This window comes from Anopheles stephensi, chromosome 2 (genome assembly GCF_013141755.1).
Source record: "Anopheles stephensi strain Indian chromosome 2, UCI_ANSTEP_V1.0, whole genome shotgun sequence".
In the NCBI taxonomy this organism is placed as follows: Eukaryota; Metazoa; Arthropoda; class Insecta; order Diptera; family Culicidae; genus Anopheles; species Anopheles stephensi.
Window position 1 is genome coordinate 80,717,721 of NC_050202.1, and position 24,351 is coordinate 80,742,071.

Here is a 24,351-nt window from a genome sequence, read left to right on the forward strand (position 1 = left end):
TGCTGGGGGATGGTAGCGCTGGTTACAGGGATGGTTGGAAGTCAATTTCAATCAACCGTGTTGTCTAAACTAATTTGTTAACGCTCGGGTTTCGGTGGAATAGAGAGCTTTTCCAGGTGTAAAATAAGCGATCAGAGCGAGAAACCATTCGAAATCGATATGATAAATTACAGCTGGATTAGTATTACAATGTATTTATAGCAGAGATTGTACGACGAGAAGGCTAATTTTTGTATGGGGAGTTTTTGATTAGTTGCCGAGTCGTCTTGCTTCTTCTTCCTTGGCGCTACTACCTCGAAAGGTCTCGGCCTGCCATTTCGGGCTTTCTGTGACTTAATTTTACCCGTAGTAAAGTAGTCAGTCTTACGTACGGGGGGAGGGCGGTCTGGATGGGATTTGAACCCCGGTCCTGTCCCGTGTGAAGACCGGCGCCGCTGTCGCCTCGGCCACCGGACCGCCCCGAAAGTTTAGAGCGAGAGATTAGAATTGCCGAGTCTACTGGAGGCTAATCAGTACAGATATTCGAGTATTCAGATATGAGAGAGTATCAGTTTTGTGTATTCGATTGACATTTTCCATTCAGCAGGGTCGTTAAACATTACATTCGTGTCCGCCCAACTAAGCTACCATCCGGCGCCTTTCACATGACATGCCTAGCCCACCGGAGACTGGCGAGTCTAATGGTGAGATTACCGTACAGCTCGCGGAGCTCGTTATTGTAACGGCTTCCCCATTGTCCAAAATACGAGACATATGAAGCATTCCAACAACCTGTCTAAGCATCTTTCTCTCCTGGGCAGTGTCCATGTCTTAGAGACGTATGTAAGCATTGAAACTATCAGCTACCCAACTAAGTCATCTTCCTGTTTTATTCCGAAGCGCTTCTTCTATTCTCCTGGAAATGCACACAAGAACATTATGAATCGATTGGTCAGGTGTCATTCACGTGACGTGATCAACCCTGCGATCAGTGTAAAACATTCCACTCTCTTATTTCTCCCAAAATGATGATGATTAACTGCACGCAACACTCCCAGTGAAAGCACCCCAAACTAAGCGCAGACCACGCAGTGTGACAACTTCCCGCGGAAATTGCAAAACAAATACCTTCGCTGTGTCCGGCACAGCGGCTCGTGCTGCGCTGCTCGTGTGCCTTACACATGTTACCTAACTGGTGGGAAATAAAAATGGAGCGAGTGCCTCAAACTAGTGCCCAATGCCCAAATGGCTCGCTCCAGGTGGAATGGTTGATATAATAACCATTTTTAAGGCAGCACGACAATTAACGATCATCCAAACCTCCAAACTCCACTCACTGGAAAAGGAGATTGTTATTTTTACTATATCACAAGTGAAAACGAAACCTCGCCGACCGTCCTCCCCTCTAGCCCTTGCGCCATTTTTTTCACTTTCATTCAACCAGCTCCAGAGAGAGAGAGACATTTCTCTTGGTCCGGCATGTCAACTTCCGGTGTGGCATGTCAGCTTCCAGCCATGAGGGTGTCATGGCCCGATGTCAAAGTCGGCCGGGACCAGGTGGTTTTGCCATTAGAGATTTCCTCCCGTACGACACGGCCAATGACCTTCGGTCGTCAAATGGCTAAGCCCAGGTCCGCAGCTGCAACATGCTGCTCTCGATCTCGTCTTCGCCTTTCCCATATTTTTTTCTTCTCTCTGTCTGTTGAATGGGGTACCAGGGTTGTGTTGCTTTGTTGCAAGGTTGAGGCTGCGTTACAGGTTTCCCTGTCCGATAATTGGGCCATAATGTGGAGCAAAAAAGTGACGAGTATCCGTAAGGTTTTTACGTCGGCAGGACAGGCGAAATGGAATATGTAAGCTCATCATTAGCTACATTTTCCCAATTCAACATGAATATCAATTACTCAACATAAAAAGGGAACAAAAAAACAAAGCCGGATGCGTACTTTTTTTCCTTTTCTCCCTATTGATTTCTTTAACGATCGGAGAGAAGAAAATCTGTGACTTGTCGGGCAAGGTCGGCATCTTTACTGTGTCCACAAGCGTCCCAGCTTTAAGTTCGATTGTACGAACAAGTGGAATAACTGATCTGATGTTCTTGAGACTTTCTGGACACCCAAAGGAGGTGTCTTTCGACTCGAGCGACTTCCCGGCAGATGATCGAGACTGTTGTGTCATCAACCAATATTTTTATTATTCGATTCGACCTGAAGTTCGGAGTTTGTTCCTTCCCAGATAAGCGACTAATCGAAGATCTTTTCTATTTCTGGTCTTTTTTTTTTGTTGGCTTCAGCACATTTAATTGATAGTCCGGCCCTTGCAATGAGGAGCTTTTAAACAGTACTTTGAATGACAAAAACGCCTATGTTTAATGAACCAACCTTATATAAGACCTTTCGCTCTTGCTTCACTCCAATTACTATCTTATTTTTATTAATTACTTTTTTTTGTTAGTTCTTTTAGTTCGCTCAAATTGCTTAATTAATTTTTGCAAAACATTGTCGAGATAATTAATTATGTCACCCGAATACAAAAACTGATCGCCATTCACAACGCTTCATAAAGTTAAATTAAGACTATAATAGCAACATAGATTCTTCTAACTGAAGCTCACTTGATCTGACTCTCACTTGGAAATTGATCGAACTCCATAAGCCTTTCAAACAGCTTACTACACGATCACGATCTCGATTCTTCCGTTACGATCTTACATAATTGTTAAGGAGCTACAATCATATACCTCGCCCGATCAATTGCACAACTTCGGGGAGGCTTCTGCCGCATGACCGCAGCTACTAATAAACTAATTACTCCATTAGCACACGATGGATCCGCCACAAAACGGAAAGTACCACCGTGGCTATCATCGTTCGATCTCCAAAGAAGAATATGAACCGCTGGTGAGAAGATGCTGGGAAGTGCATAATTCCTTTATTACGCTTACATCGCTGCTCCTAATAAATCACGCCTAATTCCGTTCCTTTTTGCCTTTGTTTTCCGTCACTCTTCCAGTGCAGCCGCGACCGGTATCAATTTTGAACTATAAACCGCGTAAAACGAAACCGACCATCACAAAGACGATCGTAGGAACGTAATTACTAGCCTGATGATGTTGGATCGGGCCCCGGGTGGCATCATTGTATTATTCCCCGGAATTGTTTTCCATTTATTGGCAGTGGCAGCAGTGGTGGTTTATTTTTAATCGATCGAACTGCCTCACCCCGGCCCCAGATGGTCTAAATTATTGGCCCGGTTTGAAAGCGGTCCAAAGGCGGCTGGGGCTAATAACATTGCGGTACCAACTAATGAAAGTGAAACTTTTGTTTTTCTTTTTTTTGCGGTTCTTCTACCGATGCCGGGAGTGCGTTTGATTGACTCTCGCCTTTTTTGTTGTTGTTGCTGCTGTCGCCGGGAGTATTATGGGGCATAAAATAACAGGTACATAAAATTGGATGGCACCCGCAGAGCCGATACAAAAATAAAACAACCCTTCTTTAAATAAAAAAATAGAAGCACTAGATTTCAAAGACATTTGCACGCATTTGCCAAACAGGGTTGTAAAGTGCTGAAACTACGGTTTGGGAAAAAATAAACGGCGACACAGCAACGCACCAACAATGGGTACCGCGCGTAATCGGCACTTTCACGCATAATTTTGCCTTATTTGAATTGGGCGGTTCCGGGGGGGGGGGGGGAGGTTGAGCAAGAGCCAGTCCCAGATTAGCTGGGTGGTTCTTTATGTTCGGCTTATAATTTATGTTTACAGATAACGACTTAATTTTTATTCGTTTTGCGGTGCGGTTTGCCTACAGAATTGAATGGTACATTACACGGAGGCAAGGGTGTGTGTGTTTATCGGTTTCGGTGACAATTTTAAGCATACTCTCTCTCTCTCTCTGTCTGTCTCTTGTTTTAGCGTAATTTCGGAGAATGCAATCGGCAAGAAAAAAGGCGTACACTTTCTTCGTAGTACAGTGTAGTAGTAGGTTGTATGGTTAGTTCGTATATTGTTATACACCAGACGTCGTATGCTTATAAAACCGTTCTGAATCTTGCTTACTGTGCTAGGGATGTCGCTTCTACCTTTCCTATCAGCTGTTGCATGAAATTACTCCTAAACCAAATGCCCTCCCTTGCCACGCTTTTGTGTGCCGCCGAGCAGTGGGTACGGTGGGCCAACCGCTCTACGTATCGCTCTTCCAAAGCTTTATCGTTTTGTCGTTCTCGAGCGCAGCCGAAGCGATGATGTTCTCGGTCGGATGGCACGCCGTACAGAGCACCGTATCCGTGTGGCCCTGCAGCGTCTGCACGATCTCCTTGCTCTGAAGGTTCCAGATGTAAACCATGTGGTCCTCACTGCCCGACACAATCCACTTGCCACCGGTGACGGAAAAGTTGGCAAAGATGCAGTACTTCTCGTTGCGGTGGCCCGTGTACGTCTTCAGGCACTTGCCCTTCGAGTAGTCCCACAGCTTGAGCGTGTTGTCGAGCGTGGCCGCCAGGATGTACTTGCCGTTCGGGGAAAACTTGACGAACGAAACGGGCGGATTGTCGTCGTCGATCAGCGTCTTCAGGCACTGGCCGCTGGCCGTGTCCCAGATGCGACACAACCCATCGTAGCTCGACGAAACGATCAGCGAACCGTCGCGGTTGAAGTGTACCGCCGACACCGGATCCGAGTGGGCGGGCAACGTCTTCAGACACTTGCCGGTACGCACGTCCCAGATGCGCACCGACTCGTCGAAGCTGCCCGACACGATCAGATTGCTTTGCGGGTTGAAGTTGCAGCAGAACACGTAGTTGGTGTGGCCCTTCAGCGTTTTCAGACACTTGCCCGAGCTGAGTTCCCAGATTTTGAGCGTCTTGTCGTCGCTGGCCGTTACCAGCAAGCGACTGTCGCTCGACCACGCCACATCGTTAATACCGAGCTTGTGGCCCGAGATCGTTTTCTCGAACTTGCCATCGTATGCACCCCATATTTTGATCAACTTGTCAGCAGCTGCAGAAAAAAAAAAACAAAACCCAGATCGGTATTATTGCAGTGGCCGGAAATGCTGACGGATGGCGGCGGTGCAGCGTTAAACTTACAGGAGCTTGCAAGCCATTCCCCGTTCGGGCTAAATTTTACTGCCGAAACCGCTTTCGTATGTCCGGCTAGTGTGAACTTGAGGGTATAATTTGGTTTCTGCAAACAAAAAAGAGGGGGAAGGAAAAGACAATGCAAGTTAAGGTGGATTATTGGCTCTTTGATTTTGTTGCAATACAGGAATCAATACGTACCACGGAAAGCGACTGCCGGTTCTGACTAGATGGTGCATGCTGGCTCTGCGACGGTGGAGGAGCATTCTGGATCGGAGTTGGTATGTGAATCGGGTGCCCACCATGCCCAACCGGCCCTCCAATCGGTACCATGGTTCAGGATAGTGTCCTTCCAAAACAAAAAAAACACGCACACACACACAAGCCAAGATTGTATGAGCCTTTGCTCGCCTGCTGCGTGCTATCGCGTCGTGCGATACCACGGATTATTGTTTAGCGGGATGCGCAGACACACCGAGCAACAATTGTTTTGCTTAGTACGTGAACTTTTAGTTGAAAATGGGCAAATTTTTTAATGAAAATCTACTCGCTAGCGCAATGCTGCTGAACCCAAACAATCGACCTTTGCAGGTTCGCGTCTTTTTTGCTGTCAAAAGCGGAAATTTGTGCTCGACTTTTTCGAGCAGTTGAAACGTCAAATTCGGGATGCAGTTTTTAGACCATGTTTTAGTACCAACTCTTGGGCGATGTGCTAAATGTGTTAATTTTTCGTTTGTTTTGCATTTCTTTCTATTTACTGCAGGATTTGGGATTTCATGATTCGAATACCACAAGTTTAGCAGTGGGCTTTGTAACTTCTTTTTATTTACATAGCGCACATAACAATTCTTGCAATCTACGTTGTTGTTTTGTCCAGAACCGAGTGGATCGTTGGAACCGGCACCACTCGCCAGCAGTGGAAATTGTTTAGCTGTTTGTTGGTTTCGCGGGATGTTGTTCACAAATGTTTCTATTTGAATGCAGCAGCACACCGGCTTAGCGTTCTTCTTAGCTATTGCTGTAGCCTGCCGAAAGTTGTTTTACTTCTTCTCGAACGTGTAGTGAGCCTTTCCTTCGTAAGGATACTGCTTGGCAAGCACTGGTCGGAACATTTTGTAGTTTTCAAGCCAGTAGTACAGTGCGAAGCAGCCGGTCATGACGCCCAAAAACGATAGCCAGTACGTTTTCATCGAGTAGCGCAACGGTTCCGCTGAACCGAAACGATCCTCCGCCCAGAAGTCGGTCTCGGCATGGAGCTACAACACAGTCGTACAAACGTATTAAAAACACATCACAGTACCGAAGGGATTGCTTTTGGCAACTTACTGGATCGTGCAGATTTCTCTTCAATTCCGGAAAATCGTACGGATAGTAGGGATCGCGCGCCTCCACCGGCACATCTGGCAGCTTCGGATAGTCACCGTAGCCCAGACCATCGTCCGGGTATGGCTGGTATTCGGCCGTAGTTAGTCCATACTTCTTGGCCGCCAATTCTCGTTCCTTTTCCGTTTCGGGAAATTTGCTAGGCTTATAATCTTTGTTCCAACCATCTGAAAGCAGCAAAGCACAATACGTTCTATGTAGTTCGCAGCAAGATGAAACGTAAACAAACCAAAGTCCTGCTTTGCGACAGGTCCGGGCTCTTGTCACAAAAGTTACGTAAATTCTGCGCCGCACAAATCGAATGGAAATGCACCGTTCCATGCTAAAGCCCCGAAGGAATCGATAGTTCCTTGCTGGTACTTACGGTTTCTTACGCTCGTGTAGAGTATTGCTGGGTTTCGGTTCGTGATTTGGGCCCCAAATTTGATTCCCTTGATCAATGCTGCCATTTTCAAGAGGTGTTTTTTCGTCGTATTTTTTTTGCGAGCAAAGCAATTTGACAGTTCCACTCAAGGGTGTCGGATTGACGGGTTCGAAACCCAACGAACATAATCGTTTTCGAAAATCTTTCGAATTATTTCGAAATATTTTCGAATCGACTCAGTGGAGTATTTTTTTTTTTTTTTGAGGGAAATACAATTTTATGTGGTGTAAATCAATAATAAAAAGATATTTAAGTGCCTAAGGGCCCATTTTATTTAGTTATATTGGATCATTTGTGTTCTCGAATCAGGAAACATTTCATGGAAATCATTCCTATTATCCATCATCAAACGCTCATAGATTGCGTGTGATTTGGAAATTTATCACATCATTTAAATATTTATTCCATGTCCTACATTTCAAATCTGCTGTACACCTCATTTATACAAAAGCAATGCACGAACAAAAAGAAATATAATTTCTACGCTCAATGAACAGCTAAAATACATTCGCTCGTGTCACAAAATTACAATATTCACACGTCTCGCATAATTCGTTTCAGCAGCAATAACAAACATCGAATTGTAATTATTTCCAGCACTGCACCATTGACCGCAGCGAGACAATTTTGACAGCTCACTCGCTCTTTGACCTTCTCTCTCTCTCTCTCTCTCTCTCCCGTTCGGTGCGCTCTCGTTTGCTTATATCGACGTGTGAAGCCTGCTTAACGTTAAACGCAACCCCGGAGAGCGCACACACCGCACACGGCATTCTCGTGAAGCCGCAGTTGCAATAGAGAAGCGAAAACTTCTGGCTCGTGGTGAACGGGCGCTTCGTTTCCGTGAGCTCTGGATAAAACAAAACGGAAGTACAAATAAGTAAAGAATTAAACACAACCGTTTTTGTGTGGCCACCGACACGGTTTGTTAGGACCGTGCTGGTACACTGTAGAGCAGTATTAAGTTGACAGCTTGCGCCGTAAGGACATTCGCCGACCAGGATCAAACAAGCTCGGGAGCGTAGAGTGTGTGCAGTGCAATCGATTACATTTTGCCGAGTGTCCTTATGTGTAGTGTAGGAGTCAACGTTTGATACTGTCAGCAATACAGCTGACGGAAGAAAGGTGCATTTCGCCGCCGTGATGCGTGTGCAGTAGGTGCATTGTGCAACAGTGATGATCGATCCTGCATTTCCATTACCGTGCTTCTTATCGAGTGGCAAACCATAACAACAGTCCGTGTGTCCGTGGGTAAACACAACACAACCAAAGGAAACATCGACGTGCATAAACGACGCACCCAGCTTCGAGCTCATCGAATAAAACCGAGCCGTAAGCAAAGAGCATCGCCAAAATGATATCGAATTATGCGGAGCTGTTTCTCATCTGTGCCATCATACTGATGCCAATATTCTACGAAACGTCGAGCCGATTCCGGTACTACTTTAAATTCGTCGTCTACTACGGTGTCGTCATACTGAACTCCTTCCTGCTGATACCCGTCTTCCTGTTTCGGCCGTGCGATGTGCGGAATCTGATGTAAGTAGGCATTGGGGGGGGGAGATTGCTGGTGCACCGCGAAGGAGAGGAAAACTGTTTCTAGGATGTTCTCGCTACACTATTTTCCCACGTGCCCTGCCTTTTATCAAGGCAAAGAGTGAGAGTGAGAAGGGGAGGAAAAATAGAAAGAGATAGTGGTTGGGAGCTGCGTACACGGTGCGTGAAAATCCATGGAAAATATGGGTGGAAAAACAGACACAACCAGCAACGTGTCGAAATAATCGATATTCTTCTGTAGTGGCGACCACCGGGGGCCAGGGAAAATCCGTTCCAGATGACGTTTCACAGAACACTTGGATGGGAATTGAAGTTTTAAAGGACCAATATGAAAAGTCACGTTATATGAACCTCCCCGGGGAAACTACTTCAGTTTGCTTGTCCAGCTTGTTTCAACTCAATCAGCTGAGTTAGGAACGTATCACACCAGTCGTGACGCTGGCAGATGTATCGATTCAACAACAAACAGTGGTATTCTGTAACATAAAGCATGTCCACAGTTTGTGCTCCTTCAAGGACGTTTAAGAACATTTAAGATTTTTACTGCGTTTCAAGCATTACCAGCAGAAAAAAGAAAAATCAAGCCAGTAACAAAATTTATTGTTTGTTGATGGTACTTTTGGCTAGCGTTTATCTAAAGGCAGGTTCAGGCACTTGAGCACAATCTGTCTGTTTAATCGCACATTATGGCTCTGTGTGTCATGTGTGCCCTTTAATCCCATTTTTATATTGGCATTCAAAGACCATCGGCACTGCTGCTATATGTACCTGGCGAGTCTAAGAATAATTATGTTATTTAGGCGAAACGGTCTAAAATTAGTCTTTCCATCGTCGGTGCTTTTTTTTTGTTGTTGGGTAGGTCTGGTTCCCCGAGACATGTGGCGACCTACCTACCATGCCCGTTATGATTACGTCCCAACCATCTCCCTTATCATCTAGCCGTGCAACGTATGGGCAGCATACAATGAATCAGCTTATTGATAGGCAGCAACGCGCCGTGGCCCTTTCGCGTATCGCGTTTTCATCTGCTCTCTCGTGCCATACCTGTCGTGCCAATCTTGGAGCACTTCGGTTATTGATACGCGCGCCCGTACTGGTGGTACTTATCAATTCCCTACCTCATCGAGATGGAGTGGACGCTCGGGAAGGATGCGCGTATGGGTTTCCCGGGGACTGGGTCCAAATAAATGGGGGTGTGTTTGTGGGGTCGAATCCAACGACACAACTGCTGCGACACAACTCTTCTACCTCTTGTTTTGCTAAAAAGAAGTCCATGGTGGGTAGAACATGGACGCTGTTTGCTTTCCCCGTACACACTTTTCCGAAAGATTCATTGCGCAAGGGTATTTTCCCGAAACAGATGTTCTTGAAAGTACGTCATACGCGATCCGGTTAATGGGTATATTACACACCTGGAAATGGGATTTGATTATTCATTACAGCTCGAAAGTTGTTCCTTCATACATAATTGAAGCAAATGTTTGAAAATTTTGCTGCTTATTACACGTGCCGTGCATGGTAGCCAAGGCGCACAGACCGTGTGCTTTTGACATGCACCAGTTCTACTACAACTTCGTTTTACAACGAAAAATAAGCAACTAACATAAGCGTCTCCGCACCAGTTTGTCTGGTCAGCATTCTGGCTCGTTTGCTCTTACTCTGGCCTGGGGGCACGTTGCAGGCAGCATTGTTGACTGAATCACAATTTTTGCTGCCCCCAGTTTCCACCCTGCCTAATCCACGTCCTACACCAACCGCACGCACAACCGTGCGGTAAATGCTTCCGCCAAGCCGCGCAAACGCGAGCCGGGTGATGGCAAGATGATTCTTGGGGTGCTCATCCATTTGCCCGCCCCGCCTTGCTGCTGCGCTCCAGATCTTGCCACGAGCGAAAGGCAAATGCTGTGTGGAGAAGGAGCGAACTGGTGTCGCTTTTGGTGTGCCGGAATGTTTACTCAATTCGGTTCAATTAGCTTCAAGTGCCGGGGGGTTTCGCGATCGTGCTGCTGCCGGCTGCTGATAAAAACAGCGCATCGCTTTCCTCTGCGATGGGGGATTGAGGGGATGGGAGGGGATTGGGAGGGGAAGCAGGAGCGATAAAGGGCAACGGAAAGTACAAGAAAGGAAGGAAGGAAGTGCTGGAAGCGCGGTGTACACTCGTTTTAAGCACGAGACGTTCCCCCCGTCACTATAGATGAGCTGATGAATGATGCTTTACTACGCCCAGAAGATCAAGGATGATCTTTTACTCCCATTGGGTCTAGTTGAATGATTCTAGAAAAATGCATTGATCCAAAAGAAAAATGTTAAAAATTAATACTGGCCATGACCGGCCACAACGCGCCATCAGTCATTAGCGTTTAATGCCTATAGCGTCAGCTGTCTTTACAGGTTAGTCTAATAGGCCAGAAAGCTTTACGACCACTGAACTAGCGACCACCAATCTAATGAAGAGTTAAGCCTGAAATTAACCGTAAAAAAATAGAAATAGCTACCCAACCTTGGTTTACTTATCCCCCCGCACCCCATCTCTACGACCGAGGCTTTAAGGCCAAAACCGACGCCGGCAACGACACACGTGTGTGGCCTTGCGTACGGCGCAAAAGTAAGCAGGATTATGCACCAAACGGGCAGAAAGTGCAGCACACACACACACACACACAGTGGTTGGTATTACTTTTTTTTAATTGTTTTTCGTTTTTTTTTGTTCAAGTTCTACTGACGCGCGACATTTGCCCAAGGCCAATAACGTCGTCACCACAGGGGGATATGTTGGCGGAGAAATGTGATGGTGTATGGATGGGTTTTTTTTTCTTCTTTCTCCTTTTTGTTTTTGTCCCAAACCAAACAAAACGTTACGAGGAACGGTGCTGGGCAAAAAAAAGGTGCATTTTATGCTGCGCAGCAGGTATTGCAGCAGGGCATTTCCATACAAATCCTGCAACAATGCACTTTCCGTGGGCTCATATTTCTCCGGAAAAGCTTGGTTGTTTTTGTATTACAGGCCTGGTAGGGAGAGGTTTTTTTAGTATTTTAAATTTAAGCTCGCTACAATCGCCTCCGTTGGAATTAATATAATCACAACGAACAGACGAACCCCAGCCCCGCGATGCAATCGCCATCATGAACCTACCGTCAGTTACAGATGCTTTAAATAATATCTTACAGGCCTCCGCAAATAGATTAACATGAATCGATGCATTATCTTGAATGCATTTTTCCAATGCCGTTCCACCCGTCCCGCTGCACGATCGGCTGGAAAAGGTCAGTTTCTGGGCGCAAAAATATGATTGGCGTCAGAACAAGTCCCCCTTGTTCTACTACGTGGGCACGTCGCGCTAATCCAGAGGCACACCGAAATAACAAAGCGTTCCGATAAGGGATCCCAACCGCACGATACCTATCGGTTGGTGATAACGTGCCACTGGGCAAAAAGAACCTTTAAAACAGTACAAAAATCGCACTCCGAGAGAAGCTCCTACCTCATCTGCTTTGCTCGCCCACTGTTGTTGCCCTGTGCAATCGTTTTCTAATCGTTATTTTTGGACTATTTATATCGCTAGCAACCGACCCAACGCACAGAGGTCCGTTTATCCGTCCCTTGCATACTTGGTTCAAAGGTTGAGCAGTAAAAGGTAAAGGCGGAGGATAACGGTGCGATATGGTTGGAATTTGGGTGGATTACACAGTTGGGGCTCGCTTCAAGGAAGGGTTTGCGCATGTACCGCAGTTTAAACAAATGTGCTTGCGCGAGACAGAATTAATGGCTAAATCAAATTGTTTGAACATTGATTCAAACTATTCGGAGCGTCTAATGACCTGCCCACCACTCACGAGCCCTAGGACCATCCCCCGCCATAGCTTATCGATTGGACAATGTTTAGCCGGAAGAGCTTAAGCCGCACCGATCATAAACCAGGACGTGCGTACGTCTAATGTCCAACAGACGGTTCTCGAAACGATGCACGCGTGCCCGAGTGATAAGCGGCAGCGCCACAAATGGGGACATACCGGGGCCGGTGCATACGTCACCCGAAACGTGATCTTTTCGGCGCAAAAGCTTTCAACCAACCCGATACCTTTCCCCCCCCCCCCCCCCCCAAGTGTACTTTGCACCCGAATCGAACACGCGCGTCCACCATTATCGTGTTTGAAATGTGAATTAAATCACCCACCCGCTTAGTAAGGTGGTAAGTCCTTCCCATGCCTTTGGTGCGATCGTGGGTGCTTCTAGAAACCGGGAGGGATCCTAAAAGGAGGTAATCGATGATGCGGTCGAAGTTAAGCCCGGATCCGGCTTAAACTGTCTTTGTGCAGGCGACGATTATAATCCGACGGTATCGAGACGGATATCAAAGCTGGGCGGTTTGATAAGCTCCCCGGGGATGGTCTGATAGGGTAATTAATTGCGTTGGTATTAGGGATGGACGCTCCGGTTCGGAATCACGATTCTGATCCGATCCAGCACATAATTGAGTCCGATCCGATCCGAAAAAAAAGATATCGACCAGTTCCGGAATAGTTTTGATTCCGCGCTCCAGATTCCCGTTCTGCTGCAAATGTATGTCGTACACACTGTTCTGCGTTATCTCCTCTCTTCTTTGTCCTTGCCAGCCGGTTGCTTGGATGTATAATTTACGGGTAGAATTTTGGAGGAGAGATTCTAGAAGATTTCTGCTTCTTTTTTACTTTCGCTTCTTCTTCTTCTTCCTTGGCGAGCCTCGAGAGGTCTCGGCCTGCCATTTCGGGCTTTTCTGTGACTTAATTTTTACCCGTAGAAAAGTAGTCAGCCTTACGTACGGGGAGGCGATCTGGATGGGATTTGAACCCCGGTCCTGTCCCGTGTGAAGATCCGCACCGCTGTCGCCTCGGCCACCGGACCGCCCCAAATTTCGTTTACTGTGTGTTTTTTTCATTTTGCAGCGGCTGCTTACTCAAATTTGGCAAATTTGTTTGGGTGTATAAGCCAGGCTACATGATGCGAGATGCCAAAACGATTTCGCTGAAAACGGGGGGGGTTATGCGAAATCCATCCGTCAAAAAGATTTCGCCTCCTAGAGCTGCATTCTCGGAAAGATTTCGCTTCTCTCTAGTCCTCTCTGTCACTTTCCATGCGTTGCCATGTTAGTTTTCGGTTGAAGAGAGAGATAGCATGAAGTGCTCTAAATAACGCGGGTAGATGAACCGAGATGATTTGTTTTTTTTTTCATAAAGAACGGCCTGACCGCATTGCTAACCGAGATGATTTTGACGGAAAAATTTAGCAAATCCCCCCCCTTTTTAGCGACACCTTTTTGGCACCTCGCATCATGTAGCCTGGCTTTATAAACTCAAATAGGAAAACATGGGATGATAATGATTTTTCGGCTTTGGTAATGCAAGCAATACCTTGCCTTGGGTAATGCAAGTGTTACCTTCGGTAATGATGCATTTTCGCCTACCTCACAGGTCATACGGATCATACGGGTCATACGGGTGCCGGTCTTCATATGGCAAAATCTTCATATGGCTATTCACATACAGCCTCAGTCAGCCCTGCAATCACCCCCCCCCCCCCCCCCAGGTAAAAAAAACTGGAACGCGGAATCATGAATCAGGATTCGACTCCGGGCAGATCCGATCCGGCAAATGGTCGGATCTGCCCATCCCTAATTGGTATCATACCTAGTTAGAGTGTCGAAGAAACATGCCGCGACAAAGAAATTAATGCCGGAGCGTCACAAGACTATGGCAGAACTCGTTGATGGTAGGTGCGTACTGGCGCAACGATACACTTAATCCGTCTCTTCAATAGTGCATCAATAGCTTTACTATGGTACGCTCTTTTCAATATTTAATATATTTGAATTTGAATCGATATTTCCATGAGAAGGTAAACGAGGTAAACAGTGCTTAAATGCTGTTCTACAGCAAAAGCCGTGGTCCATTTAACCGTCATCTATACCCACACAAGCAATTAGCAATTAGCGCTACTAGCGATAAGGATTATGCGCACTCCTCCCGACGCCGGCCACCGGCAACTGGACCGATGGAAGGGAGGCAGCAGCCAGTACCGCGTTACGTTCTGCTTGACCCGCTTTTTACAATGTAACCTCCCTCCCTCAATCTCTCGCTCCATCTCTCTCTCTCGATGCGAATGATCTGCATCAACTGTAGCGAGGGAGATGCGCTGCACTTACCAGCATATGCGCATGTCCTAGGTCAAGGCAAGCACGCACCTAGAACCGTCTAGAAAGTGTGCGCCACTTCTTTTGGGGACGGCAGAAGGTGTTTTTCGTGACATTCTAGCTGAGCACCGGTGTCAGGTCTATTGCCATGTACAGTTGTTGTATCGGGTGGCTGTATCCGATCCGATATCTGGTCCACTGGAGTTTTCGGACGGTCAACCTGTTCTACCGGTGCTATTAACATGCTGACACACGCGTCCCTTTGCGATAACCCTGGCCTCTTGGCCGCATGTCATCGAGTAAATGTATCGCCCATGCGTTCATGACACCGGTCATTGGTAGCAGCACGTGCGTGTAGGTTGCAGTTAGTGATCTTCAAACGGCTGTAATCGATCGGACTACATTGAGCAGAAATGGTGTTTTGGATGAATTTAAATTATTTTTGTGTGTGTTTTTTTCCTCTCCTCTGAATTACAGATTGGCGAGCAAATTTTGCCGGCTAGCATCACCGATCGTCAGCATCAAATGGGAGGTTCGAGGTGCGGAACACATGAGTGCCGATCGTGCCATGGTGATGGTGGCAAACCATCAAAGCTCGCTCGATATTTTAGGTAGGATAGCGCAGCATGAGGACGATGCACACACACACACATAACAGTCATTAATTTGCCCCCTTTTTTCCCTCTGTCCCGTAGGTATGTTTGATTTCTGGCACATTATGGACAAGTGTACGGTGATCGCTAAGCGGGAGCTGTTCTTTGCCTGGCCCTTCGGTCTGGCCGCCTGGCTGTCCGGGCTCATCTTCATCGATCGGCGGCATCCGCAGCGTGCCCAAACGGCCATGAACGATTCAACCAAGATGCTCATCAAGAGGCGCACCAAGCTGTGGGTGTTTCCGGAGGGCACACGCCGCACCACGAACGAAATTCACCCGTTTAAGAAGGGTGCGTTTCATGTGGCCGTCCGCGCACAGCTACCGATCCTCCCGGTCGTGTACAGCTCCTACCACACGTTCCTGGACGATCGGAACAAGGTGATGAATCCGGGGCACGTGATTGTGACCGCGCTGCCACCGATCGAAACCAAAGGGCTCACCAATGACGACATACCGGAGCTTATCGAGCGCACCCGGAACGCGATGATTGAAACGTTCAAAGCGACCACGAAGGAGGTCGAGAATCGGTTCAATCTTAGCGGACACGGAATTACGCCCGCCAAAGGTACGGCGACGGTAATTTCGCGCATTGCAGCCGCCATGCCCAGCACGGTGCGGACCGTGAGTGGCGGTGGTGGTGCCACCGTAGCGCCACCCGGCGTCACGTCCTTTATTGAGCCCGAGCCGAGAAAAATTGAATCGCTCATCGGGGGCGATGCATCACCGATCAAGGAACCGACCGCCTACCGGCGCAAGGACGTACAACGAGATTAGTTTTGGCCGTGACGCGTGCCATTTGCTTTAAATTGTGTAAGGCAGTAACATGCATTTCGGTTGCCACAATTCAAAGAAGATTTTAACTACAACGAGACACAGCAGAGGCTGCTGCAGCGCCCCAAATTAGCGCGGGTATTTTAAATGGAGAAGTGGGTTGGTAGTTCGTAGACGGTCTCTCCTAGAGAGTGGATAAGGGAATACGAAGCTGCAAAGGCACGTTATGTACCGCAGGATATAAAAGGAAAGGGAGGAACGATTGAAAGCAAAAAAACGCTTACTAGCGCTACTAGGCTAGCCATGGCGCAACTGCGGTAAAGCGTGAACAGTGAACCCGTGAATGGATGTGGAAAGGAGGTGAGCAATTTGTGAGATTAATTTCGATTAACCAAAAACCAAACAAAACCAAGCAAAACTGTGCCATCATCTCCACCTGGAAGCGCGAAGGAGGCACGTGTAGAGTGAACTTTCCAAAAACGTTCTACTCTAAAAATTCCTCCCCCTTTTACCCGTTCTCCCCCTTTTCATCTTCTCATCGTGTTAAGATTGGAAAAGCAAAAAACAACAAACCAACGCAAAAAGGCTTTAAGAGACACTCGTGAAACGGACAGACGAGTGGAAGTGGTGCATTAAATTATTTTATATTTGTCTTATTTGATATAGGATTCGTGAAACCCACACAGGCAGGGACAGGGAAAAATGAGTTAGGTCGGAAGGTAGTATAAGCTCTGTCGAACGGTCTAGCGGTTGTTGTTTTGTTTTATTTCTTAACGTTTGGTTTCCTTGTTTTACATTCGGATCTCGTTGCAACTGGGTGCGTGTGCGTGTGTTACTTGAACATGTAAAATGCTAGCTTCACGCAAACACCACCAACAATCCCTTCGAGTATCGGGCAATGAGGGGCACCTCCCTTTTCCGGCCCCTGTATGTAGGTAGTTGGCACGTTTTCCTCATGCCGTTTGTGATAGGAGACAGGCAACACGGTTTTGTACAGCTTCCATACGCGCACCCCACTGGGTGCAAACTCTGGGACAGAGGCGATGCGGGTTTGGGAGGTAGGCATAAAAACAGCACATAGCGTAAGCAAGCAAAATGTGCCGTATTAATGATATTCATTCCACATTCGTTAATAATAATTTGTGTATAGTTTGCGTTCTTTAATCGTGTAATCAAAAGATATGGCCTGGGATGTATAATTAATGATAATAAATCTGTATTCGCAATCATGCAATGTGTTTTTTTTAAATAAGAAGCATATTTTAAGAAGCAAATCGCACTGTTCAGTATTCAGGAGGAAAGCTTCCGACAACAGCATCCGGGGTGCTGAATTCCGTATAAATACAATTGCAGTGCATAAGGATTGTTCAAGTTTCCCTATTCCGCTTTTTAAATTTCCCACAATGTTGCGATACGTTAATTTTCCCGAATGCAAAGTGGCGGTTAACATTTGAACAGCATTTTGAGGTTAGCTTGCACGCAACACTTGCTATAATCACACGCGACCGTTGAAATTGAAATTTGACATTTGGTTAGAATGCCATAACAACAGTCCAGGGGCTAGCAACCGGTATTGGTTGCCTAGGGGCAGTATTTCCTCACTTTGTTGCATCTCGTAGAATGGACGGTCTGACCATAATGCAATATCGAGTGGTGTTTAAGCTGAGGAAATCCAAACAATTGTAGCTATGATGCTGATGGGGTTCATTGTCCTGGTTTTGCCCATTACAAGAGATGATTCTCCCGATGTATTCAACAATACAGCGACATGCACATTGTACCAAATATATAAATCCAAAATTCCTTATTTTGTCCTCACGTCGTACGACTCTGTCCCACAGTGCACTACAAATCATTTTGACAGCCTCAGCAGTTCGCTCTCCCCTGTGCTTATATTGATGTGTGCGGTCGGTATTTACGTCAAACGTAAACCGGAGAGCGAACGCAGCAGTCTTCTCGCGAATTCACAGCGAATCAGCAACAGAGCAAAAGTTTCCCCCAAACTGAACACAACTCGCGTCGCGTGCAGTGAAGTTCGAATACAAAACAACACACAAAACGGGCAATCCAAGTGACCACGATTTGCAAAGGATTTACAAACGATTTACAATCGTGTGCGGTGCATTACGCGTGGTCAGTCCCGCAAACTCCATACGGGAAGTGAAAGTTCGGGTGCGTGTTGTGCCTGAACCCGTACTGTGTTGCCGTGGAAAAAAGAAACACGCGCCGTGCTAGTTTTCCCGTTAGGTGCGGTGGTCTCACTCTAGCGCACAGTCCCCAAACGGAAGCCGAACTGGTGTGGTAGAAACGAAGAAAAAAGAGAAGAAATACACCCGCTTGTAGTAAAATAATAACGGCGGAGTAAGGAATATTGATTTTTTCGTCCGTGTGTGTGAAAAGCGTGGAAAAGCGTAGCAGAAAATCAAACAACAACAACAGCAACAAAAAGTTCTGTTTGAGTACGTGACTCCAAGCACACGGCGACTTTTCCATTTGACAGAAACGTATTTGTGTTGCCTTTTTCTCCGGTGTCTGTGTGTGATTGTGTATTTGTGAGTGCGGTTTCTGCATATTTTTTTGTTTCGTTGCGGACAGTCGACAACACTCCGGGAAAAACGGATTTATATCCCCTCTTTTTGAACCGTGCATTGACCACAGTCACAGCAAAACGATGGCTTTCATGATGCCGGTGATGAAGAACGAGTTCGATATCTACAAAGGCCGCCAGCGGCGGATATCGGAATGCTCGAACCAAAGCAACTGCCGGTCGCGCAAGGTGTCGGAAAGCTCCCGGTCGGACTGCCCCAGCCTGTCCACCTCGCCCGGCAACGAAGGGTTCATGTCGAGCTCGCCGGCCCACCGCAGCCACCCGATGTACATGTCGCACCTTGCCTCCCGGTCCCAGTTCTCGCGCAACTCGTCCCGCACCTCGCAAAGTTCGCTGATCGCTTCGAGCCCGTCGAAGGCGAGCTCGGGCAGCAGTCCGCCGAAAGGGGCGACGGGACCTTCGGTGCCGGCCGCCGCCGCCGCCGCCGGCAGCCAGAACAGCTTGAACAAGTTCCACACCCGGCTGGTCGATAAGCTGCGCAAGTCGCTTCGCAAAAGCAAGTCGACCGACGGCCGGTCATGAGAGGCGGGTGGGAGGGCTGGCGCTGACGAGGACGACGATCCCGATCCGGATCCGGACGAAGACGATAACGCGGACGACGATACGCCTGGGGAAGGAAACCACCGCCATCGGAGCAGCCGGTTGGCGCGGGAAGAGGTACGGGAAGCCTGCTCGGACAGTGTCCTGCATGTGCACCACCGGAAGCCACCACTACCACGCGCCACGACACGGGCAACGACGGCGATGACGGCGAAGGAGGGAAAGGTCCGCTCCAGGCGGGGCACCTACAGTGCACCACGGTAACTTGCGCCGGGTGTAATCCAGCCCAACAACCCCTACCCGACCAAACGAGTCCAGCAGGCGGCGATGATCCAGATCCGGTTGTTCGGGATGTTCGAACCGAATTCACCCATCCAGAGAAAGAGAGCGAGAGAAAGAGAGAGAGAGAGAGAGAGAGCAACGAGAGACACATAAGACGAGTATGGCTTATATTAGTAAAGTATCCTTACACTACTTATTAGTACTATAGACAAAAGGCAGCAGCAGCAGCAGCATTAGAAGCAGGACGGGGGAGAAGAAAAACAAACAAAACAAACAAACGGGTGCGCAGCATTGAATCAGCAACATATACACCACAACATATATACTTGTTACATATTATGGCTAGCTAATGTAAACATCTACTATATCATCCATTCTGCTCATTATATATATAAACCTATCGTATGTAGAGTAATTGAGTGTGCCTCTTCTGGCTCGCGTCGTGTCGTGGCTTTGCTCCTACAACAATTGGCACACGGAAACACGGAATCAAAACTGCTGATTCGTATACATTACAAGTGCTTGTTACGAGACGATTGGACAGGAAAGTGTGATTAGTTTTGCCACGTTTTGTATTAGCTTTAAGGCAGAGAACATACTATTTATCCAACCGGTAGTGTACCGTGTTGGTGGATGCGTTATCGCACGAACCATCCTTACCCACTCACGCACCCACTTTCTCTCTGTTATTGTTCCTTTTGCTTAAGTTTCTCTACAGCGTAATGCCTTGGCTTGGTTGGGAGTGAGAGTGTTCCCATTGCTGAGCATTATTGGAATCCTAGGTAAAAACGTTAGTTTAATGTTTAAAGTACACCAAGAGCCTAAAGGCAGCAACATTAACACATCCACACTCACGCGCTCACGTAGGGATAGAAACCCAAGCCCTCTAGGAACTGTGATACACGTTTCGGTACACATCGATAAGCCTTTTACTGGCTGAAAAGGATGTCAGCGTGCACGCAAGGAGTGCAGGAGAGGACAGAGCAATCGCAACGAATTTCCCTAACGGGGTAGTAAAATCCACAAATTCAGTAATGCAATTTTAAACCCGCCAGGAACGCGTATCAGTTTTCCTTCTATTTTTTCCCCATTTTTTTTTTTTTTGTTGTTGTTTGCTTTAAACGGCCCAATTTTATGTGAGGACACAAAAATCGAAAACCAACCCCCTCGACACAACACAAACTGTGATTCATTGTGGTGAAACAATGTGTTAATATATCGAATTGTGAACGCTTTTTTTAGCCGTAGCAAGAGCGGCCCCTGTCGTGGAGAGGTAGCAGCACGAGGCATCTATTTTATGGCCAAACTGAGGCAGGGATATATATACGTGTTGGTGCGCATATTTGCCGCGTCGGGTTTTTGTTGTGAAATTAATTGGAATTTACTGGAAAACGATAACGCATAAATGCAAAGACAGTAGGAGCCAAGAGCGGGAACACAGAATTCTAAAGTACGTAGTGGTGCAATGATGGAGGTTACAGTTTTGGGCTTGGACTATTTTTGGTATAGTAGAGACCACACAAACGAAACAACAGGACATTAGAACGAGAAACGCGGGATTTTTGAAGGCGCATTAGGCTGTTTTACTGATTGCTGTGGTGCTGATTGGCACCTGATTTCAGTCGGCACACTTCTCCCGGTTGACCTTCAGGACCTTCATCTGCGCATGATGCTTGGACGTATCAAATTACACGAACCGAATGATGCGCGTGGGAAATAAAACACCGGCGAACGGTATGTGAAGGAAGATGCTCAGAAGGATGTTTGGCCCCGCCGCTACAATGACGAGCTCTACGAGCTGTACGATGATCTTACCATCGTGCAGCGCATTAGACTCGCCAGGCTCCGGTGGGCTGGTCACGTCATGAGAATGACACCGGACGACCCATCCCGTAAAGTCCTTTTAGGCTGTCCACACGGACAGAAAAGGCGTGGTAGGCGCAAATCGAGATGGAGTGATGGCGTTGATGCGTCCGCCAGAACGGCCGGGATAACGGATTGTTGCAGCGCAGGCCAAGGCCGCAAAGCGTTTGTTGCGCCAGATAAGTAAGTAAGTAAGAACGGTATGTGATAGCCAGTTGCCGAATGTTAGTATCTCGCCCTTTCAACAAACCCCTGATTGCAATTCGCATCGCACCATATCGCAATGCTTTTCATCGGAAGGTTAAATCTTGGTGTACTTATTAATGCCAGCTTTTTTGGCCGGAGATATTCGTAAGGCCACAAACAGCTCTCATGAACCGGCCATTTTCTTCCTTTCGAAATCGAACTTCAAGCAGGAACGCATGCACAGAGAGACACACGAACGTAGTGTGCAGATTGTAACTTTGCGTAAGCTTTACATAGGCGTGTACAGTTAGGCGTAAGTGAGACGCTTCATTATTACCACTCCACTCTCCACTTTCGATCGTAGAAGACTGCTGCTGACTTTTAACACCTAATCCTCGTTACAATAGCTCTCACGCTAGCTAGGCGGTAGGTTTGCTGTTGTTACGTCTGCTTTAGCGTTTCCGTTTCCGAAACGAACCAACAAGACAACCGTAGACTTGTAAGACTATACCGCAAAAAGGAAGGAGGATGCAGATAAGGATAAGCATTCAAATAAGAGACAGCTCAGCTTAGCTAGCTGATGTTGGTTTAGAGCGTTGCTTCGTTCGGTTCATCGCAAGGTTGACCAAGTTGAATATTTATATCCCGTACGCGGGCGAGCACAATACATAAATGACCAGCAAAGCATGTCAAACTACTCTGATGGTAGTAGCACGGAGGCGGGGAAAGCACAGGCACAGAACCGGCCTTTAGGGTTTTCAGAGTCGTTACTCACACACGATAGACACATTCCACTTTTGCCAAATTCTAAGTCACACGTGTGTGTGTGTTTGTGTGATCCGGTTGACCAGGAGGCAAAACCAATTTTGGCATACCGTCACGAGCCAATGCCGACGACGACGGCGTCTAACATCTCTTATACTACCCTTGCAAATTGACTGTACTACCCTCAACCCTCAACTACCTACCTACCCCTGTTCGGAAACCCGAAACCGTACCGTACAATATTCAAATAAAATGTGCGACAACAGCAAAAACCAACTCCCGTATCAAACCAACATAATCAATCGTATCACCGCGTACATTATGTAAGCCATATTGTATATGTATGTATACACACATATGTATATTATTAAGCCGAATAAAAATGGAACACCATCGTTCCGCCATTTGTAAAACCAAAACAACGCTGGGCAATTATTGTTCCTTATCGGTTTTGAAAGAAAATGAAAATGAACTGTTCTTCCCATCGTCCGCCGCTTGGTTGGGCTGTCACAAATTCTTGTCTTCTCTACGTCAATGGGTTAAATTTAGAGGCCGGCGCGGTACCGGTAATACGGGCACGATCCTTTGCGCTTGGCGGCTTACGGGAGCGTCCGGTCGGTTTGGTCAGGGGGTGGTCAGGTTTTGTTTGTGCGAAAAAATCGCAACTCGGAACGGTGTCTGCATCTCGCGACACACCACGGTGCACGCGGGAGTTAAGACATTCCGGTACGGTGGTTTTCGAGTTTTTTTTTTAAGCGGATACACCCGAAAGACCAAACATGTGCGCGTCGTAAATCACAGTTGCAAATTGCCCTGCCGTTGCTGCATGAAGGAATGCAAGCCCCTCCACCAATCCGCCCCTGGCAGATGAAGAAGGGGAAGGTGCAGCTTTTCTCGCGTTGTAACGTTCAAATGCAAACCCCCCTTTTCGACCCACCTTTCCGACCCACCCAGGACCGTCCACCAATCCACGGTACCTTCGTACCGGTTTGGTCGGGTGCTGAGTTTTTTGAGCTTTATTTATAGACCATGTTTTGCTGCCACGATCGGACGATTTGAATTCATCCTCCTGTGTCCTCTCCCCGGACTTTGTCCCCCGAGTCTCTGCCTGTCTGTGTGTGGCTGTAGCCGTGTTGATGATGTTTTGGTAAATATTTTGCTCATTAAACCCTAAACTACAAAGTAATGGCATTTTAATTAGATCGAATTCGCGTGACATTCAGAGGGTGGCAAACGAGAGCCTCCGGGATGGAATTTTCTATATTAAAATTGTGTTAACAATCGATAACTAGGATGCAGATTGTACGGACTAAAATGGCTCACCAATTCACTCACGCACTGGTTATGGTCGAATGGTGAAGCGGACTGGGGTGCTCATTTGACACACTTTCCGCTTCAGATGCAAATCATGCATTCTAACTCTCAATAGAACAACCGAAGCAGCCCTGATTTCGATATTCGATTGACTGACTGACTGTACGCTTCCATCGCAGGGATACAAAGAATGCTTTAAAAATCTAAGAAGAATTCACACAGTCCGCGCCGGCGACAGTAGTGTTAAAGAAATGCTACCAAGAAGAAGAAGCATTAGAACAGGATTCCCTCTTCACAAAACGGACAAGCCCCCTTTCTGGTTCGCCTGAACCGGAGATAGAAGTCACACACTCTAACCGGTTTTTGTGTTTCGAAGTTGAATGGCCTGGTTGAGAGTTTCTTGATCCAAAGGTAGGTTGGTTGTACATGATGATGATGATGATGATGATGATGATGATGATGATAATGATGATGATGATGATGATGATGATGATGATGATGATGATGATGATGATGATGATGATGATGATGATGATGATGATGATGATGATGATGATGATGATGATTATGATGATGATGATGATGATGATGATGATGATGATGATGATGATGATGATGATGATGATGATGATGATGATGATGATGATGATGATGATGATGATGATGATGATGATGATGATGATGATGATGATGATGATGATGATGATGATGATGATGATGATGATGATGATGATGATGATGATGATGATGATGATGATGATGATGATGATGATGATGATGA

General features: G+C 46.9%; 4 protein-coding genes across 4 annotated transcripts; 2 read left to right on the forward strand and 2 right to left on the reverse strand.

Moving 5' to 3' along the window:
• Positions 1-3,942: 3,942 nt before the first annotated feature.
• On the reverse strand, positions 3,943-5,681 carry LOC118505519 (WD repeat-containing protein 5). The gene is made up of 3 exons (XM_036041419.1): positions 5,260-5,681; positions 5,068-5,164; positions 3,943-4,978 (listed from the first exon to the last, which is right to left on the reverse strand). The coding sequence occupies exons 1-3, from the start codon at positions 5,389-5,391 to the stop codon at positions 4,164-4,166; spliced, it is 1,044 nt and encodes a 347-aa protein (XP_035897312.1). The 5' UTR covers positions 5,392-5,681; the 3' UTR covers positions 3,943-4,163.
• A 157-nt stretch (positions 5,682-5,838) lies between these two features.
• LOC118505523 (NADH dehydrogenase [ubiquinone] 1 beta subcomplex subunit 8, mitochondrial) lies at positions 5,839-6,967 on the reverse strand. Its single transcript, XM_036041434.1, has 3 exons — positions 6,806-6,967; positions 6,385-6,608; positions 5,839-6,314 (listed from the first exon to the last, which is right to left on the reverse strand). The coding sequence occupies exons 1-3, from the start codon at positions 6,888-6,890 to the stop codon at positions 6,099-6,101; spliced, it is 525 nt and encodes a 174-aa protein (XP_035897327.1). The 5' UTR covers positions 6,891-6,967; the 3' UTR covers positions 5,839-6,098.
• A 548-nt stretch (positions 6,968-7,515) lies between these two features.
• Positions 7,516-17,241, forward strand: LOC118505518 (1-acyl-sn-glycerol-3-phosphate acyltransferase alpha). The gene is made up of 3 exons (XM_036041418.1): positions 7,516-8,401; positions 15,064-15,197; positions 15,282-17,241. Exons 1-3 carry the CDS (start codon positions 8,217-8,219, stop codon positions 16,013-16,015), a joined length of 1,053 nt encoding a protein of 350 aa, XP_035897311.1. The 5' UTR covers positions 7,516-8,216; the 3' UTR covers positions 16,016-17,241.
• A 673-nt stretch (positions 17,242-17,914) lies between these two features.
• On the forward strand, positions 17,915-22,583 carry LOC118505524. Its single transcript, XM_036041435.1, has one exon. It carries the CDS (start codon positions 18,684-18,686, stop codon positions 19,140-19,142), a length of 459 nt encoding a protein of 152 aa, XP_035897328.1. The 5' UTR covers positions 17,915-18,683; the 3' UTR covers positions 19,143-22,583.
• The last annotated feature ends 1,768 nt before the right edge of the window (positions 22,584-24,351 follow it).

Coding starts and splice junctions, on each gene's coding strand:
- LOC118505518 (XM_036041418.1), top strand. CDS start 8,217: ATGATATCGAATTATGCGGAGCTGTTTCTCATCTGTGCCATCATACTG. Junction 8,402..15,063: donor TGCGATGTGCGGAATCTGAT/GTAAGTAGGCAT, acceptor TCTGAATTACAG/ATTGGCGAGCAAATTTTGCC. Junction 15,198..15,281: donor AAGCTCGCTCGATATTTTAG/GTAGGATAGCGC, acceptor TCTGTCCCGTAG/GTATGTTTGATTTCTGGCAC.
- LOC118505524 (XM_036041435.1), top strand. CDS start 18,684: ATGGCTTTCATGATGCCGGTGATGAAGAACGAGTTCGATATCTACAAA.
- LOC118505523 (XM_036041434.1), bottom strand. CDS start 6,890: ATGGCAGCATTGATCAAGGGAATCAAATTTGGGGCCCAAATCACGAAC. Junction 6,609..6,805: donor CTACACGAGCGTAAGAAACC/GTAAGTACCAGC, acceptor TGCTGCTTTCAG/ATGGTTGGAACAAAGATTAT. Junction 6,315..6,384: donor AGAGAAATCTGCACGATCCA/GTAAGTTGCCAA, acceptor ACTGTGTTGTAG/CTCCATGCCGAGACCGACTT.
- LOC118505519 (XM_036041419.1), bottom strand. CDS start 5,391: ATGGTACCGATTGGAGGGCCGGTTGGGCATGGTGGGCACCCGATTCAC. Junction 5,165..5,259: donor ACCGGCAGTCGCTTTCCGTG/GTACGTATTGAT, acceptor TTTTGTTTGCAG/AAACCAAATTATACCCTCAA. Junction 4,979..5,067: donor GGAATGGCTTGCAAGCTCCT/GTAAGTTTAACG, acceptor TTTTTTCTGCAG/CTGCTGACAAGTTGATCAAA.